Source organism: Entelurus aequoreus, linkage group LG07 (genome assembly GCF_033978785.1).
Source record: "Entelurus aequoreus isolate RoL-2023_Sb linkage group LG07, RoL_Eaeq_v1.1, whole genome shotgun sequence".
Lineage (NCBI taxonomy): Eukaryota > Metazoa > Chordata > Actinopteri > Syngnathiformes > Syngnathidae > Entelurus > Entelurus aequoreus.
In genome coordinates this window covers 5,391,539-5,412,739 of record NC_084737.1, presented here as the reverse complement: position 1 = coordinate 5,412,739, position 21,201 = coordinate 5,391,539, and the positions used below count along the sequence as shown (strand labels likewise).

General features: G+C 37.0%; 1 protein-coding gene across 2 annotated transcripts in view; it reads left to right on the top strand.

Moving 5' to 3' along the window:
* The window catches only part of LOC133653311 (DNA (cytosine-5)-methyltransferase 3B-like), a 56,263-nt gene that overhangs the window by 32,318 nt on the left and 2,744 nt on the right, over positions 1-21,201 (top strand). For both annotated transcript variants that reach the window (XM_062052463.1, XM_062052462.1), the window contains 13 exons: positions 670-811; positions 869-1,282; positions 4,955-4,999; positions 9,212-9,291; positions 9,353-9,465; positions 9,527-9,710; positions 14,232-14,316; positions 14,387-14,532; positions 14,598-14,688; positions 17,492-17,640; positions 17,722-17,807; positions 17,906-17,975; positions 20,231-20,352. In XM_062052463.1, coding sequence (XP_061908447.1) covers positions 670-811; positions 869-1,282; positions 4,955-4,999; positions 9,212-9,291; positions 9,353-9,465; positions 9,527-9,710; positions 14,232-14,316; positions 14,387-14,532; positions 14,598-14,688; positions 17,492-17,640; positions 17,722-17,807; positions 17,906-17,975; positions 20,231-20,352 — 1,727 coding nt within the window. The remainder of the gene's footprint in view (positions 1-669; positions 812-868; positions 1,283-4,954; positions 5,000-9,211; positions 9,292-9,352; positions 9,466-9,526; positions 9,711-14,231; positions 14,317-14,386; positions 14,533-14,597; positions 14,689-17,491; positions 17,641-17,721; positions 17,808-17,905; positions 17,976-20,230; positions 20,353-21,201) is intronic.

Genomic DNA, 21,201 nt, shown 5'->3' with positions numbered 1-21,201 from the left:
TCCTTTTACTCACCACTAGACTTTCCTTATACTCACCACTAGACTTTTCTTTTACTCACCACTAGACTTTCCTTTTACTCACCACAAGACTTTCCTTTTTTTCACCACTAGACTTTCCTTTTACTCACCACTAGACTTTCCTTTTACTCACCACAAGATTTTCCTTTTACCCACCACTAGACTTTCCTTTTACCCACCACTAGAAGTTCCTATTACTCACCACTAGACTTTCCTTATACTCACAACTAGACTTTCCTTTTACCCACCACTAGACTTTCCTTTTACTCACCACTAGACTTTCCTTTTACTCACCACTGGACGGCGCCTGGCAGTCACTCCCTTGTGTTGACTTTTCATCATTTACCATAAATATAAGTTCATGGTTTAGCAGTAATTTATTTTTATATTCAAATAAGTTGTCAGTAATCACATAGCAGCCAAAATGATTGTGTTCCTGGGTTCCTGCTTCACACACATCTAAATAACACACACACACACACAGATTGATACACAAACACACACACATAATATTACACAGACATGTGAATTGGATTACACACAAAGAGATAAAGATATGTAATATTACTAACAAGTGTTAGCATGAAGGACATCTGCAGAAGAAGTCAGAAAAGCATCTCCTCACCTCACGTTGCTCTTCCTGTGCGTCAGGAGGCGGCTCGGCGCTGTAAAAAGACCTTTTCTTCATCCTCATGTGAGAAAGATGAGCTGCTGAAGAAGATGTTGGCCTGGGCTCTTGGAGGCTTTCAACCCTCCGGACCTGATGGACTCAAACCTGCGTCCTCTGAGAACGGTACCTTGTCAATATCACTGCACTGACCTCCTGGTGACTGACCACACCAATGTCCAGGTGCGAAGGAAGGACCACACATCCCAAAACACAGAAGACGAGGACGAAAAAAGCGAAGAGCCAGCGCGAGCGTGAAGATGGACATGGAGGTGGAGATGACGGAAGCCTGCATCTCCCTCAGCAAACTGTCACATGACCCCGGAGACAAGCCCACCCCCAAACTGTCACACGACCCCAGAGACAAGTCCACCCCCAAACTGTCACACGACCCCAGAGACAAGTCCACCCCCAAGAGCGCAGCAAAGCGCAAGAAGGTCCTCCCCAAAGAGAGCCCCGGCTCCAAAAAGCGAGGTGGGGCGGGCACGCTGGAGGAGAAGCCAGGCTCTGGACCCAGTAAGAGGTCCTACACCCACTACAACAAGGTCAACCAGTCCAACAGCGCCATCTACACTCAGCCAGACCAGAAGCTCAGAGGTGAACCTTCTCCTCTAAAAGTAACCTAACTGTCATAAATCACCTTCATGCACTGACACAAGTCAGGAAAAAAGGGACTACATTCCATCCCAGGTCCAAGATGCAATGTTTACATCACAAAAGCCAACATTAAAACTCCCACACTGCAAAAAGTGCAATCTAAGTAAGATGAAATATGTCAAATAAGGCTGATATTTGCTTATTTTCTGTCTGATAAGATCATTCTTCTCACTAAGCAGATTTGATGTTAGAGTGTTTTACTTGTTTTAGGTCAGGGCTCGGCAACCTTTACCACTCAAAGAGTGGTAAAGTTTCACAAATTAAAGAAAATAATGGGAGCCACACAAAAAAATGTTATATTTAAAATGAAAAACACCGCATACAAAGCTTAAAAACTTTGTGCTATGTTAACCAGGGGTTTCCGACACACACACTTTAACGTGGAAATTTGATGTTAGTGCGGCCCGCGGGTTTTGAATGAATAGTGCTTGATAGCGCTTGATAGAGACTCCCGAATATCAGGGCGTGATGACACTGTTTTGGCGCCCTCTGCAGTCTGCCCTAACAGTGTACCTGCTCGACCACATGTAGAATGCAGTTTCAGCTTGCTCACGTAAGTGACAGCAAGGCGTACTACCTCAGCAGCCACACATCTTACACTGACGGTACCAATACCCAGAATCCCATGCAGCCCTAACTCTTCCGCTCAACCAACGCACGGAGAGGGGGGGGGGGGGGGGGTTGATGTGTGGGGGGATTTGGTGGTAGCAGGGGGTGTATAATGTAGACCGGAAGAGTTAGGGCTGCATGGGATTCTGGGTATTGGTTGTGTTGTGTTTATGTTGTGTTACGGTGGGATGTTCTCCAGAAATGTGTTTTTCATTCTTTTTTGGTGTGGGTTCACAGTGTGGCGCATATTTGTAACGTAACAATGTTAAAGTTGTTTGATACGGCTACCGTCAGTGTAAGCTGTGTGGCTGATGATTAAGTATGCTTTGCTGTCTCCTATGTGTGCAAGCAAAAGCAACATACAACATGTGGCCGTGCTGGCACGCTGTTCTCAAATGCTATAGAGGACAATTACTGCTGTGCAATTAGGGCACTCCCTTTATTTAGTAATTAGAGTGTAAATAGGATTATATTTTCCCTGGGAGTTATCCATGAGAGACACTGAGATCCATAAGTCTCCTGGGAAAAATCGGGGGGGGCCGGCAAGTATGTAGCTGAGCCGCATCAGAGTGGTCAAAGAGCCGCATGCTGTTTTAGGTGTTTTGGTCCTAAATGATCTCAGTAAGATATTACAGCTTGTTGCTGAGATTTGATGAGCTATGTTGAGTAAAACATGCTTGAAACTAGAATATCAAGTGTTGCAAAGCTGTGTCATCAACACTCACAAGTATAAAACTACTTTTTTAAAGTCATCATTTCTTATTTCAAGCATGAAAAAACAAATCATGATTTTGACACAATTGTGTCTCATAATTAAAACAGATGACAGCCAAATGGACTTTGCTGTTTTATTTTCAATGAAGCAATAGAAAATAGGTACTCATATAGTAGTACAGTTGGCACAGTACAGTAAACTGACAGTTAATATTTCAACATTTGACATTTCTAAACAAGTTTGAACAGAAATAGTTCATGCACATTCTGATAAATTCTTCAAAATGACAATAAAAAACATTTTGGCCGGGGCTGTATATATGCGCACTAATTGACTGAAAGAGCACGCACTTGGCGCGATGATGTCATGTTATCCATGGAAAAATGCATTTTTAGACAATATGTTTTGCCTGAGCGGCTAGGAGACCCCGAGAGTAACAAGATGTTGCCTTGTTGCCTTTCCATTAAGAACAATAAATTAGTTTTTAATGTAAGTTTGCTGGTTTGAAGAAATGTAATGCCGAGCGCATGTCATTATGTCAAAATAATGGCACTAGCATTTACTTCATTTAAGAATATTTTTCAACATATTGAGCAAAAAGGTCTCTATTTTTTTTTCCACCAAGAAAAGTGCACTTGTTATTAGTGAGAATATACTTATTTGAAGCTATTTTTGGGTTCATTGAGGTTAGCTAATTAGGGTCCGCCCTGTACTGGTTACAAAGGAACCTATTGTTTTTGTAAGGTTTTATTATTATTCTTCCGCACCGTTGCGCACTACTTTGCCCCCCTTAACATGCTTCAAAACTCACCAAATTTTTTACACACATTCGAAAAGAAGTCCAGCCCACATAGTCAAAAAACCAAACCCCAAAAATCAAAATTGCGCTCTAGCGCCCCCTAGGAAGAAAACTGCCTCTAACTCCCACTAGGAAGGTCGTAGAGACATGAAACAAAAACCTGTATGTAGGTCCCACTTAGACCTACAATTCATAATTTCACATCTTCGGGCGAAAACCAACAGGAAGTTGGCAATTTCCCCTTCAAGACAAAAAATGACTAAAAACACTCATTTTTTATTTTTGAGCTGTAATTTGACCCCTTTAAAATACTTCAAAACTCACCAAACTTCTCACACACATCGGGACTGGTGGAAATTGCGATCTAAAAAAAACCGAACCCCAAAACTCAAAATTGTGCTCTACATAATTTTTGAAAAAAAACAGAGAAAATACTGCTCCTCCGAGGAAAACTCAGACAAAACTGCTTGTAACTTCCGGTAGGAACGTCTTAGAGACATGAAACAAATACCTCTACGTAGGTCTCGTCTAGACCTACATTTCATAGATTGACATCCTTCAGCAAAAATCAACAGGGAGTTTGCTATTCCTCCTTCAATACAAAATTTTTGTTACAACCGGTCACCAAACATCAAACGTTATCCCCTCTGAGCGCGTTTGTCGTTTCGGCTTCAAACTGCTACAGGAGAGAGATTGAACCCTTCTGATTAAAAGTTCTGTACGGATTTTCGATAAGTGCTACCGTTTTGATTTTACGAGCCTTCAAAGACCCGCAGCACTAAAGTTGCTCCGGTGCCAAAAATGACAACGAAAATGCAATCATTCCTTCTTTGTCCTCAAAATTCTACACACAATACCCTATAATGACAATGTGAACTCAGACACAACTTCCTCTAACTCCCAGTACGAATATCGTAGAGACACGAAACAAAAACCTCTATGTAGGTCTCACTCAGGACTACCACTGGACAAAAGTATTGGGACACCTAGGACTAGCACCTGCCAAAAAGCGGACCCGACCAACGCTGCTTGCAGCTTTAATTTTACTTGTTTTGGAAAGTCTTGACAAGCCAAATTTTCTTGTTCTATTGGCAGATAATTTTGCTTAGTTCAAATAAAATACCCCTCATTTTTGTATTTTTGTTTCTTGTTTTTGAACACTGACTTTTTGCAGTGTAGTTCCTTCAGAGCAGCACTATAGCAGCTCAAATGCAGACTTGATGACATGTTCTTACAGCAGTCATCTGACAATGATGAAGGTTAAAAATCATTATTTGAAGTACACTATATTGCCAAAAGTATTTGGCCACCTGCCGTTACTCACGTATGAACTCCAAGTGCCATCCCATGGAATTGTCCAAAATGTTTTGGTATCCTGGAGCATTCAAAGTTCCTTTCACTAAGCCCAACTCCTGATGTAGTTCATGACTGTTTGGATTATTAGTCACTGATGTAGTTCATGACTGTGGGTTTTTGTGTGTGTGTGCAGAGGAAACCATTAGGAGAATCGTGGACGAAAAACTGGACATCGAAGGTCAGTATGTTGTAGGGTTGTATGGTATACTGGTACTGGTATAGTACCGCCATACTAATGAATCATATCCTGTACTATAGCGCCTCTAAAAAGTACCGTTTTTTTTTTATCGGGCATGACGGCACGTCATCATGTGGTGACATTGCTGGTTTTACAAGCAGAGGAGCATGTTGGGCAGCGCACACACACAGAGTACTTACAAGCAGACACAGTGTGTAGACAGAAAAGGGAGAACGGACACATTTTTGGTGTAAAAACTGACGATAGAAGGTGACGTCATAACACTGAAACACCCTCAGGAAGAGCTGCTTTAACACATGGCTAGCTAGCTAGCGGCTAACGTCCATCCACAGTGTTTTAGCTACTTCTAAATCACTAATCCTGGCCTCCATGGTGACAAATAAAGTGAGTTTCTTACAAGTAGCATTATCACTGGAGGAGGAGGAATAGCTAAACATGCTTCACTACACACCGTAGGAGGATACAATAGCTCACCGCCGTCACACGTTTAGCATCACAAAATCTTTTTCCTTTTGTTAAATTCATTTTATGTTTATAAAGTCAGTAAATATGTCCCTGGACATATGAGGCCTCGGAATATGACCAATGTATGATCCTGTAACTACTTGGTATCAGATCCATACCTAAATGTGTGGTATCATCCAAAACTAATGTCAAGTATCAAAGAAGAGAAGAATAAGTGATTATTACATTTGAACAGAAGTGTAGATAGAACATGTTAAAACAGAAAATAAGCAGATTTTAACAGTAAATGAACAAATAGATTAATAATCAGTTTTTACAGTTTGTCCCTCAAAAATGTATACAAAATAATAGGTGTATAAATGACACAATATGTTACTGCATACGTCAGCAGACTAATTAGGAGTCTTTGTTTGTTTACTTACTACTAAAAGACAAGTTGTCTAGTATGTTCACTATTTTATTTAAGGACTAAATGACAATAATAAACATATGTTTCATGTACCCTAACATTTTTTGTTCAAATAAAGATAATAATGACATTTTTTTGTGGTCCCCTTTATTTAGAAAAGTATGGAAATACATTTTGGTACTGGTACCAACATATTGGTATGGGGACAACCCTAGTATATATTAAAACAAACCTAGTATGTAGTAAAATAACCCTAGTATATAGTAAAACAAAGCTAGTATATAGTAAAACAAACCTAGTGTACAGTAAAACAAACCCAGTATGTAGTAAAACAAAGCTAGTATATAGTAAAACAAAGCTAGTATGTAGTAAAACAAAGCTAGTATATAGTAAAACAAAGCTAGTATGTAGTAAAACAAACCTAATATATAGTAAAACAAAGCTAGTATATAGTAAAACAAAGCCAGTATGTAGTAAAACAAACCTAGTATGTAGTAAAACAAAGCTAGTATATAGTAAAACAAAGCTAGTATGTAGTAAAACAAAGCTAGTATATAGTAAAACAAAGCTAGTATGTAGTAAAACAAAGCTAGTATATAGTAAAACAAAGCTAGTATGTAGTAAAACAAAGCTAGTATATAGTAAAACAAAGCTAGTATGTAGTAAAACAAAGCTAGTATGTAGTAAAACAAACCTAATATATAGTAAAACAAAGCTAGTATGTAGTAAAACAAAGCTAGTATGTAGTAAAACAAAGCTAGTATATAGTAAAACAAAGCTAGTATGTAGTAAAACAAAGCTAGTATGTAGTAAAACAAACCTAATATATAGTAAAACAAAGCCAGTATGTAGTAAAACAAAGCCAGTATGTAGTAAAACAAAGCTAGTATGTAGTAAAACAAAGCTAGTATATAGTAAAACAAAGCTAGTATGTAGTAAAACAAAGCTAGTATATAGTAAAACAAAGCTAGTATGTAGTAAAACAAACCTAATATATAGTAAAACAAAGCTAGTATATAGTAAAACAAAGCCAGTATGTAGTAAAACAAAGCTAGTATGTAGTAAAACAAAGCTAGTATATAGTAAAACAAAGCTAGTATGTAGTAAAACAAAGCTAGTATATAGTAAAACAAAGCTAGTATGTAGTAAAACAAAGCTAGTATATAGTAAAACAAAGCTAGTATGTAGTAAAACAAAGCTAGTATATAGTAAAACAAAGCTAGTATGTAGTAAAACAAAGCTAGTATGTAGTAAAACAAACCTAATATATAGTAAAACAAAGCTAGTATGTAGTAAAACAAAGCTAGTATGTAGTAAAACAAAGCTAGTATATAGTAAAACAAAGCTAGTATGTAGTAAAACAAAGCTAGTATGTAGTAAAACAAACCTAATATATAGTAAAACAAAGCCAGTATGTAGTAAAACAAAGCCAGTATGTAGTAAAACAAAGCTAGTATGTAGTAAAACAAAGCTAGTATATAGTAAAACAAAGCTAGTATGTAGTAAAACAAAGCTAGTATATAGTAAAACAAAGCTAGTATGTAGTAAAACAAACCTAATATATAGTAAAACAAAGCTAGTATATAGTAAAACAAAGCCAGTATGTAGTAAAACAAAGCTAGTATGTAGTAAAACAAAGCTAGTATATAGTAAAACAAAGCTAGTATGTAGTAAAACAAAGCTAGTATATAGTAAAACAAAGCTAGTATGTAGTAAAACAAAGCTAGTATATAGTAAAACAAAGCTAGTATGTAGTAAAACAAAGCTTGTATGTAGTAAAACAAACCTAGTGTACAGTAAAACAAACCTAGTATGTAGTAAAACAAAGCTAGTATATAGTAAAACAAAGCTAATATGTAGTAAAACAAACCTAGTATGTAGTAAAACAAAGCTAGTATATAGTAAAACAAAGCTAGTATGTAGTAAAACAAAGCTAGTATATAGTAAAACAAAGCTAGTATGTAGTAAAACAAACCTAATATATAGTAAAACAAAGCTAGTATATAGTAAAACAAAGCTAGTATGTAGTAAAACAAAGCTAGTATATAGTAAAACAAAGCTAGTATGTAGTAAAACAAACCTAATATATAGTGAAACAAAGCTAGTATATAGTAAAACAAAGCCAGTATGTAGTAAAACAAAGCTAGTATATAGTAAAACAAAGCTAGTATGTAGTAAAACAAAGCTAGTATGTAGTAAAACAAAGCTAGTATATAGTAAAACAAAGCTAGTATGTAGTAAAACAAAGCTAGTATATAGTAAAACAAAGCTAGTATGTAGTAAAACAAAGCTAGTATGTAGTACAACTAAAGGCTGTGTGGAGTCAGGGTTGTGCAGGATTGGATGTGAGTTGTGTTGTTGGTTTCTGCAGGTTTCCTCAGATTGGTTCTGAGTTGTGTTGTTAGTGTCTGCAGGTTTCCTCAGATTGGTTCTGAGTTGTGTTGTTAGTGTCTGCAGGTTTCCTCAGATTGGATGTGAGTTGTGTTGTTGGTGTCTGCAGGTTTCCTCAGATTGGTTCTGAGTTGTGTTGTTGGTGTCTGCATGTTTCCTCAGATTGGTTCTGAGTTGTGTTGTTGGTGTCTGCAGGTTTCCTCAGATTGGTTCTGAGTTGTGTTGTTAGTGTCTCCAGGTTTCCTCAGATTGGATGTGAGTTGTGTTGTTGGTGTCTGCAGGTTTCCTCAGATTGGTTCTGAGTTGTGTTGTTGGTGTCTGCAGGTTTCCTCAGATTGGATGTGAGTTGTGTTGTTAGTGTCTCCAGGTTTCCTCAGATTGGATGTGAGTTGTGTTGTTGGTGTCTGCAGGTTTCCTCAGATTGGTTCTGAGTTGTGTTGTTGGTGTCTGCAGGTTTCCTCAGATTGGTTCTGAGTTGTGTTGTTGGTGTCTGCAGGTTTCCTCAGATTGGATGTGAGTTGTGTTGTTGGTGTCTGCAGGTTTCCTCAGATTGGTTCTGAGTTGTGTTGTTGGTGTGTGCAGGTTTCCTCAGATTGGATGTGAGTTGTGTTGTTGGTGTCTGCAGGTTTCCTCAGATTGGATGTGAGTTGTGTTGTTGGTGTCTGCAGGTTTCCTCAGATTGGATGTGAGTTGTGTTGTTGGTGTCTGCAGGTTTCCTCAGATGGGTTCTGAGTTGTGTTGTTGGTGTGTGCAGGTTTCCTCAGATTGGATGTGAGTTGTGTTGTTGGTGTCTGCAGGTTTCCTCAGATTGGATGTGAGTTGTGTTGTTGGTGTCTGCAGGTTTCCTCAGATTGGTTCTGAGTTGTGTTGTTGGTGTCTGCAGGTTTCCTCAGATTGGTTCTGAGTTGTGTTGTTGGTGTCTGCAGGTTTCTGTCTGTGCTGTGGCGAGGAGAAGGTGGACATGGTCCATCCTCTGTTCAAAGGAGGTCTCTGCTTGACGTGCAAGGTAAGGACACCCTGGCTTGTGTTTGAGCCAGCAGCTGTAGCAAGTCAACTGTGGTGTGCAGGACAACTTCACAGAGACCTTGTATCGCTACGACGAGGACGGCTACCAGTCCTACTGCACCATCTGCTGCTACGGCATGGAGGTCATCCTGTGTGGCAACGACGGCTGCTGCAGGTGCGTCTACTTGATACATCTACTTGATACCACGCTGATACATCTGCTGCTTTTCTCCCAGGTCCTACTGTGGAGACTGTCTCAACATCCTGGTAGGGGGCGGCACCTTCGACTCGCTCAAGGACGTGGACCCCTGGATCTGCTACCTGTGCCAGGACCACCAGGCCCACCGGGCCCTCATTCCCAGGGAGGACTGGAGCATTCAAGTTCAGCAGTACTTTGTCAACAACAGCGCCATGGAGTTTGTGAGTCAGCACTTTCTTTTAAAGCAGCAGACATATTCCAGGATTAAGACCAAAGGTTTTTTTTGATTGATTGATTGATTGAGACTTTTATTAGTAGGTTGCACGGTGAAGTACATATTCCGTACAATTGACCACTAAATGGTAACACCCGAATAAGTTTTTCAACTTGTTTAAGTCGGGGTCCACTTAAATTGATTGATTCATGATACACTGACAACTAGAAAAAGCAACATTTCTTAATAGGAAAGAACCCTTTAAGATCCTGAATCCAGGCGGTGATGATCCGGATCATCCACAAATATCTAATCACCGCTTCCTTTTCCCGTTTATGACATTTCCTGAAATCTTGAAGAAAAAGCAACACTGGTGTCCTTCTAATCATTTTGATGCAAACTAGCAAACACAGAGCATTCTGGAAGATGTCTTGGTCAGGGTGCAGGAAGTCAGCCCTTATATAGTCACAGCTGTGACATCATCAAACTCAAAATTGTACAAAATAAATCAAAATGTCAGTACAGTATCATAGAGAAATAAATAAGCAATGATAATAAAAGCAGACATAGCTCATCAGCACAGTGAAAAAAATAAAAAAGCACTAAAATAGCTATAGGTCCCTCTATATATAATATAATACTAATAAAGTACCCTCTATATCAGGGGTGGGCAATTATTTTTTACCGGGGGCCGCATGAGCAACCTGAGCACTGCTAATTAAATTTTGCTCAAATTATTTTTGATATACCGTAAGATAAATAATAATAATAATAATAATAATTTCATTTAACCTAACTTAACTTTATACAAAAGCAGATTGCTTTTGATGGTTTTATTTTGAACACTGTCTTACACAACACTTCCTGATGTATAATACAATGCAAAAATGTCTTTTTCTGTCACTTTATCCTGCATCCTCTTTAAAAGTCCAACATTTTTCCCCGTCAGATTTGGACAACCATCTGTTTCAGTCCATTTCAGTCCTAACATGTCCAAACACGCATTTACCTATGTGAACAAGTCATTACCTGTGGTTGTCTCTTTAATTGACTGCATGGCTGCCAGCTCCTCCGTGATTTGAAAGTCTGCAGTTATCCCCCGTAAGAAGATGAGCAGCTGGGCGGTGTCACGTACATCGCAGCTCTCATCCAAAGCCAGCGAAAAACAGTCAAAGTCGGCCGTTCTGTTCTTCAGCTGAAGCTCCAAGTTTCCAGCGATGGTCTCAACCCGCCTCGTTACAGTGCGTCGGGAGAGTGACACGTTCTCAAATGCGCCCCTCTTCCGCGCGCTTCATCAGACAGATTCCGGTATTTTTCCTCGTGCTTGGTCGTGTAGTGGCGATTGAAATGATATTCTTTAAACACAGCAAGCTGTGTACCACAAATTAAGCACACAGCTTTAACTTTAATTTCTGTAAAGAAATACTTGGCAGTCCATGTCTTGTTGAAAACACGCCATTCCTCATCAACTTTTCTCTTTTTAGCGTCTCGGGGGCAACCGGGCATCACTTGTCGCTGTGCACCTTCACTCACAGGTTACACACGGACATACGCCCATTAATAACACTTTTCAAAATAAAAGCAGCACAGTTGTATTGCACGCACGACATAGATGTTTTTTAAAATGTATTTTGTAATTTGTGATTGCCGCTGTTCACATTCACTCACAATCGCACACGAGCATACGTCCACACGGGAGTAATACAAATAACGCTTTTCAAAACAAAAGCAGCACCGTTGTATTGCACACTCAACATAGATACTTTTTAAAAATTATTTTGTAATTTATGATTGGTTTCACACGGGCCGGACAGGGACGCACAAAGGGCCGGATTTGGCCCGCCGAATGCCCAGGTCTGCTCTATATATAATATCATAGTAATAAAGTACCCTTTATATATAATATCATACTAATAAAGTACCCTCTATATATAATATCATACTAATAAAGTACCCTCTATATATAATATCATAGTAACAAAGTGCCCTTTATATATAATATCATACTAATAAAGTACCCTCTATATATAATATCATAGTAATAAAGTACCCTCTATATATAATATCATAGTAATAAAGTACCCGCTATATATAATATTATAGTAATAAAGTACCCTCTATATATAATATCATAGTAATAAAATACCCTCTATATATAATATCATAGTAATAAAGTACCCTCTATATATAATATCAAACTAATAAAGTACCCTCTATATATAATATAGTAATAAAGTACCCGCTATATATAATATCATAGTAATAAAGTACCCGCTATATATAATATCATACAAATAAAGTACCCGCTATATATAATATCATAGTAATAAAGTACCCTCTATATATAATATCATAGTAATAAAATACCCTCTATATATAATATCATACTAATAAAGTACCCTCTATATATAATATCATACTAATAAAGTACCCTCTATATATAATATCTTAGTAATAAAATACCCTCTATATATAATATCATACTAATAAAGTACCCTCTATATATAATATCATACTAATAAAGTACCCTCTATATATAATATCATAGTAATAAAATGCCCTCTATATATAATATCATACAAATAAAGTACCCTCTATATATAATATCATACTAATAAAGTACCCTCTATATATAATATCATAGTAATAAAATACCCTCTATATATAATATCATACTAATAAAGTACCCTCTATATATAATATCATAGTAATAAAATACCCTCTATATATAATATCATACTAATAAAGTACCCTCTATATATAATATCATAGTAATAAAATACCCTCTATATATAATATCATAGTAATAAAGTACCCGCTATATATAATATCATAGTAATAAAGTACCCTCTATATATAATATCATACTAATAAAGTACCCTCTATATATAATATCATAGTAATAAAATGCCCTCTATATATAATATCATACAAATAAAGTACCCTCTATATATAATATCATACTAATAAAGTACCCTCTATATATAATATCATAGTAATAAAATACCCTCTATATATAATATCATACTAATAAAGTACCCTCTATATATAATATCATAGTAATAAAATACCCTCTATATATAATATCATACTAATAAAGTACCCTCTATATATAATATCATAGTAATAAAATACCCTCTATATATAATATCATAGTAATAAAGTACCCGCTATATATAATATCATAGTAATAAAGTACCCGCTATATATAATATCATACAAATAAAGTACCCTCTATATATAATATCATAGTAATAAAATACCCTCTATATATAATATCATAGTAATAAAGTACCCTCTATATATAATATCATACTAATAAAGTACCCTCTATATATGATATCATAGTAATAAAGTACCCTCTATATATAATATCATACTAATAAAGTACCCTCTATATATAATATCATAGTAATAAAATACCCTCTATATATAATATCATAGTAATAAAGTACCCTCTATATATAATATCATAGTAATAAAGTACCCTCTATATATAATATCATAGTAATAAAATACCCTCTATATATAATATCATAGTAACAAAGTGCCCTCTATATATAATATCATACTAATAAAGTACCCTCTATATATAATATCATAGTAATAAAATACCCTCTATATATAATATCATAGTAATAAAGTACCCTCTATATATAATATCATACTAATAAAGTACCCTCTATATATAATATCATAGTAATAAAGTACCCGCTATATATAATATCATAGTAATAAAGTACCCGCTATATATAATATCATACAAATAAAGTACCCGCTATATATAATATCATAGTAATAAAGTACCCTCTATATATAATATCATAGTAATAAAGTACCCGCTATATATAATATCATAGTAATAAAGTACCCGCTATATATAATATCATACAAATAAAGTACCCTCTATATATAATATAGTAATAAAGTACCCTCTATATATAATATCATAGTAATAAAGTACCCTCTATATATAATATAGTAATAAAGTACCCTCTATATATAATATCATAGTAATAAAGTACCCTCTATATATAATATAGTAATAAAGTACCCTCTATATATAATATCATAGTAATAAAGTACCAACCTGAAGCCACAAAACATATATATGAAATACATGATATGCATGTAGACAACTTCATGGAAAACCATTCTAGAAAAGATCCTAAAAGCAACTCCTTGTTCATCCCTTAAAATCAGACCTGGACAAATGAAGGCCCGGGGGCCACATGCGGCCCCTTAAGCTTTTCAATCTGGCCCGCCTGACATTGTTTAAGATGTAGTATTAAGTGTAGCTGCCTAAATGATGTAAGTCATTAGAAAACAGCAGCTACGGCGCGAGATTCTGTTGAAATAAAATTTGTTTCTGGCCTTCCTGTCGGTCGTTTTTTCTTAATAATGATCTGGCAGCAGCCAGCGTCATCTCACAAGACCCCGAGGTTTCTGGCACGGCCGCTCTACCCATCACGCCATGACACCATCTGTTTCTTCGGTTTCCATCTTGACTTCTGACCTCCTTGTCTAGGAGCCCCACCGGGTCTACCCCTCCATCCCCGCCAACCAGCGCAGACCCATCCGAGTTCTCTCGCTGTTTGACGGCATCGCCACAGGTCAGCCCGCACACACATAGCAGCGTGTATTGTCGGGAGGTTTGGCTTCAAGTCCGTGGTCACCCTGCAGGCTACCTGGTGTTGAAGGACCTGGGCTTTAAAATCCAGACTTACGTGGCCTCCGAGATTTGTGAGGACTCCCTGGCGGTCACGCTGGTCAACCACGAGGGGAAGATCAACCAAGTTGGAGACACCCGCAACATCTCCAAGGAGCTGGTAAGAAGCTCACGCTCGCCATGAAGTGGTGTTGAAGGACAGAGTTCATGACTTTTGACTTCTAGATCCAGGAGTGGGGTCCCTTTGACCTGCTGATTGGTGGAAGCCCCTGCAACGACCTCTCCATCGTCAACCCCATCCGGAAAGGAATCTACGGTTGGTGATTGATTGCCACTCAATATGTTTTCTTTCTTCAAAATGTCCTCTTTGTCCCAAAGGGAGGCTCTCAATTGGTGCACTTCCACTTCATGTGCTAAGATCCAAATAGCGTGTGCTATTAGTGGGCTTCACCAACACTGCGTGTGCAATTGAAGAGTGGTGCTAACTACAATCTGTGCAGTTGCGCTAGGAATTGTGTGTAAATGCTGAAGTGCTAACGTAGGCTGACCATATTGTGAAATACATACAACACATATATGTGTGCCAAGGTCAGGACGAGGTGAAAATGTGCCAATGATACTCCAACTTGCTTTATAAATAATATATTTATTTAAATAAAACTTTTTTTCTCCTCTGTTGACAGCAGTGTTGGCGCTAGGAATTTTCAAAATGGGGTCCTAGGGGCCCCATCAAGTCATTAAAATGGGAACCCACAGTAAATTTTTGGGGTCCCACTTTTTTGTAAGCATTTTGAAAAAAATGATAAACGTATGCATTATCCTGTTATATCTCACATTTTATATTGTGTTCTACACTATCCTGTTATATCTCACATTTTATATTGTGTTCTACACTATCCTGTTATATCTCACATTCTATATTGTGTTCTACACCAGTGGTCCCCAACCACTGGGCCGCGGCCCGGTACCGGTCCGCGGACCGATTGGTACCTGGCCGCACAAGAAATAAAAAATAAAAAAATATTTGTATTTATTTTTTATTTTTTATTTTTATGAAATCAACATAAAAAACACAATACAGGTATATACGTTATATATCAATATAGATCAATACAGCCTGCAGGGATACAGTCCGTAAGCACACATGATTGTATTAATTTATGTAAAAAAAAAAAAATTTTTTTTTTTTTTTTTTAAATACACCACCCCCCAAACAACCCCCCACCCACCCCCACTGTTCTACACTATCCTGTTATATCTCACATTCTATATTGTGTTCTACACTATCCTGTTATATCTCACATTCTATATTGTGTTCTACACTATCCTGTTATATCTCACATTCCATATTGTGTTCTACACTATCCTGTTATATCTCACATTCTATATTGTGTTGTACACTATCCTGTTATATCTCACATTCTATATTGTGTTCTACACTATCCTGTTATATCTCACATTCTATATTGTGTTCTACACTATCCTGTTATATCTCACATTCTATATTGTGTTCTACACTATCCTGTTATATCTCACATTCTATATTGTGTTGTACACTATCCTGTTATATCTCACATTCTATATTGTGTTCTACACTATCCTGTTATATCTCACATTCTATATTGTGTTCTACACTATCCTGTTATATCTCACATTCTATATTGTGTTCTACACTATCCTGTTATATCTCACATTCTATAATGTGTTCTACACTATCCTGTTATATCTCACATTCTATATTGTGTTTTGGAAAAAGGTTGTCATAAACGTTACTTCATTCATTAAAATAAATAATTAAAACAGAAAATAAATGTGTATACATATGTAAATGTATTCAGTTATAAACATTCATTCACCATATATATATATGGAGTATGAGGATTTAGCATGTATATATATATATATATATATATATATATATATATATATATATATATATATATATATATATATATATATATATATATATACATGTATGTATATATATATATATACATGTATGTATATATATATATATATATATATATGTATGTATATATATATATATATATATATATATATATATATATATATATATATATATATATATATATATATATATATATATATATATATATATACACATACATATTACGATCTACCACGGTATCGAGCACTATTTTTTGGGATAATCTAATTAAGACATTGTAAATTATATTTAGTCAAATTCCAACTCCTAGATAATATATATATATTTATATATATATATATATATATATATATATATATATATATATATATATATATATATATATATATATATATATATATATATATATATATATATATATATATATATATATATATATTATCTAGGAGTTGGAATTTGTATATATATATATATATATATACATATATATATATATATATATATATATATATATATATATATATACATATATATATATATATATATATATATATATATACATATATATATATATATATATATACATATATATATATATATATATATATATATATATATATATATATATATATATATATATATATATATATATATATATATATATATATATATATATATATATATATATATATATATATATATATGTGGGCATCACTATATATGACCCAATTTATACGTAACACACTTATTCAACTTTGTGGACATGATAAACTACGTTGTATATCATTTACAATGACACATATCTACATCCTTTACAATGCATGATGGGTAATATATCTCCATACTTCCCCATGTCAGCATTTTAGCTGCTTGATATTTCTGATTGATTACAAAACGTTAAGAAATCAAACTTTCCCTCACTCTTAATATTCAATGTTGTATCATTTATACTTCATATTGCATTGTCGTCAGGGTTTGTTTTAATCCAGGTGTGTCCTAAATAGTTTTGGACAAAGCTACAGTCACTTTGTAATGAAGTAGACAGAAGATGAACAATATTAAAGAAGGTGGCCGCCACATACTTGTTGGTTCTGTTGGTGGCCAACAGATGATCAGTTGTACCAAAATGTGACCTTAACACCTTCAGTCCTGTGGTCTTCATTCATTTTGGAGCGCTATAAAAGTGCTAACAAACCCTTCTCTCCTCCAGAGGGTTCCGGAAGGCTCTTCTTTGACTTCTACCGCGTCCTGCAGATGCTGAAGCCCAAGGAAAAAGACTCCAGGCCGTTCTTCTGGCTGTTTGAGAACGTAGTCTTCATGAACACTCACGACAAAGTCAACATCTGCCGCTTCCTCGAGGTTCTTCTGGCCGCCCCGTGTCCTTTTTGTTTGTTTACGTTGTCTCTCCTTCATCCTCACGCTTGGGTTCTCCTCCGACAGTGCAACCCAGTCCTGGTGGACGCCGTCAAAGTCAGCCCGGCCCACCGAGCTCGTTACTTCTGGGGGAACATTCCAGGGATGAGCAGGTGAGTCCACTTACTTACTCCTTACATGTGTGCTGGTTACTTTGTTTGGCTTCTCCATCTTGTAGGCTGTTCTGTTAAAGTGTCCTTGTCTCCTCCAGACCCATCACAGCCTCCCAAAGTGACAAGTTGAATCTCCAGGACTGTTTGGAGATCGGCAGAGAAGCCAGGGTGAGTGAGTCTTCTACTCCTGAGTCACACCGGACCTGTGGTACCGTGCCTGGGCCCACAAGTCCTGGCGCCTGTGCGCTGGTTCATGCTTTAGACAGGAACATATCCCCTTTATTCGAAGAGGTAGGCCAGGGCACCACATGGACAACCTGATGATAGATTTCACATGATTAAAAACTGACCAGAGGTACTAGAGAAAGTAGCCCTCAAAATAACAAAGCCCAAAAGCAGTGAAGTTGTCAGGTTGTGTAAATGCTAAATAAAAAGAGAATACAACAAATCCTTTTCAACTTATATTCAATTGAATAGACTGCAAAGACAAGATATTTCATGTTCACACTGAGAAACTCAGGCATCAAAAAGCCCCATCAGTGTGTAAAGGATATCACCACATGGGCTCAGGAACACTTCAGAAAACCACTGTCAGTAACTACAGTTGGTCGCTACATCTGTAAGTGCAAGTTAAAACTCTACTATGCAAAGCCAAAGCCATTCATCAACAACACCCAGAAACGCTTCACTGGGCCCGAGCTCATCTAAGATGGACTGATGCAAAGTGGAAAAGTGTTCTGTGGTCTGACGAGTCCACATTTCAAATTGTTTTTGGAAACTGTGGACCAAAGAGGAAAAGAACCATGGGGACTGTTCTAGGGTGAAAGTGTAAAAGGCAGCATGTGTGATGGTATGGGGGTGTATTAGTGGCCAAGACATGGGTGGTTTACACATCTGTGAAGGCACCATTAATGCTGAAAGGTACATACAGCTTTTGGAGCAACATATATTGTTATCATGGACGCCCCTGCTTATATCCGCAAGACGATGCCATTGAAAATGTGTGGTGCAATATGAAGGCTAAAATATGAGAAGGGAGACTGTTGAACAACTTAAGCTGTACATCAAGCAAGAATGGGAAAGAATTCCACTTCAAAAATGTGTCTCCTCAGTTCCCAAACCTTTACTGAGACGTCCTCACTAGACTCAGTCACTAAAGAGTCCACACCTAAACCCTATAAGTGTCAGGTTATAACGTGGGTCACAATCAATGTCACTAACAGCCAGTTATGTGTGCTTGTCACGGTTTTGCTAGTTAGCTTATAGCTAACAGTGTAAGAGAATTAAAGGCTTATAACTCTTATTAGGGTGGAACAAGTACTGATCACATGTTTTGTTTATTCATTTGTCAAGAATGTTCATTTGTGGGTTATTAATCATGAAATGCTGTTGCTACTGTAAATTACAGAACTGCTAATAGAAACTGTAATTATATATTTTACACTTTATCCCATGCTTACATCTCATTGTGCAACACGTGAAGGTTCCCATGCTTACATCTCATTGTGCAACATGTGAAGGTTCCCATGCTTACATCTCATTGTGCAACACGTGAAAGTTCCCATGCTAACATCTCATTGTGCAACGTGTGAAGGTTCCCATGCTTACATCTCATTGTGCAACATGTGAAGGTTCCCATGCTTACATCTCATTGTGCAACATGTGAAGGTTCCCATGCTTACATCTCATTGTGCAACATGTGAAGGTTCCCATGCTTACATCTCATTGTGCAACACGTGAAGGTTCCCATGCTTACATCTCATTGTGCAACATGTGAAGGTTCCCATGCTTACATCTTATTGTGCAACATGTGAAGGTTCCCATGCTTACATCTCATTGTGCAATGTGTGAAGGTTCCCATGCTAACATCTCATTGTGCAACATGTGATGGTTCCCATGCTTACATCTCATTGTGCAACATGTGAAGGTTCCCATGCTAACATCTCATTGTGCAACATGTGAAGGTTCCCATGCTTACATCTCATTGTGCAACGTGTGAAGGTTCCCATGCTTACATCTCATTGTGCAACATGTGAAGGTTCCCATGCTTACATCTCATTGTGCAACATGTGAAGGTTCCCATGCTAACATCTCATTGTGCAACACGTGAAGGTTCCCATGCTTACATCTCATTGTGCAACGTGTGAAGGTTCCCATGCTAACATCTCATTGTGCAACATGTGAAGGTTCCCATGCTTACATCTCATTGTGCAACATGTGATGAATCTCATTGTGCAACATGTGAAGGTTTTAAGGAGAACTAAATGTGATCTCTAAAAGATGTACAAATGATTTCCAAAGCAGAACGCCCACCCAGACATACAATACTAGTACATCGCTCATGAAAAACAAGATATTTGTGTTATTTTCTCTCCTACTTTAAGGTGTAAATAATATAATAATAAGCTCTTTGTTGGTTCCAGGTCACCAAAGTGAGAACTATCACAACAAACCCAAACTCTCTGAAGCAGGGCAAAAACGTCTCTCAACTTCCTGTCCTCTGTAACGGCAAAGAGGACAACTTGTGGATCACCGAGCTTGAAAAGTAAGACGTGTTTGCGTGTGTGTGTGTGTGTGTGTGTGTGTGTGTGTGTGTGTGTGTGTGTGTGTGTGTGTGTGTGTGTGTGTGTGTGTGTGTGTGTGTGTGTGTGTGTGTGTGTGTGCGTGTTGTTGCGCGAGACCAGTCAGTCCTCCCTTGGGAATAAAACACACTGGTCAATCCCAAGTTATTTTAGATGACATATATGTTGAGTAAGAAGGACCCCAGAGACAGAATGGTACTTTGCCAAGTTTTACTGAAGCTTCAGGAGACCAGCCCTTACAAGGCGACAATAGCATTAGCAAGCCAGGTCTAAATCCAAACAGAAAGAGTCATCTTATGTAGAGAGGAAACAGCCCCTCCCGCCCAGAAAGAAATGCAGCTGCTACTTCAAAGCAGATAAGGAACTGGCCAAAACAGCTCTGTGAGCCGACCAACAGGAGCCCTGAAGACAAAACAAAGAGTTTACTAGCGGACATAAGATAAAAGCAAGGAGGTCACAAGAGGACACACTACATGGGAAAATACTAGCTGCTCTAAACATGACTATGGATTAAAAAAGAACACTTAAAAATATCTGATTCTCACAGTGTACAAAAGCTTTATTAAGTATACAGGCAATGTTTCAAGTCACATTTTAACCTTCCTAACTGTCATACAGGTGTGAATTAATGCCTTCAGGAATTTGTGAATCACACAAATTCAACCAATTTCAGTGAATTATCCACAGCCTCACAAGTTTGTCCAATGTCCACAACTTCCCCGCACTTTTTAGCCAATCTAACTAGTCTCTGAGTGGCCCTCAAACACACCTCAAGTGTCTAATCAAAACTTATATTTGTGTGGACTAAGCAG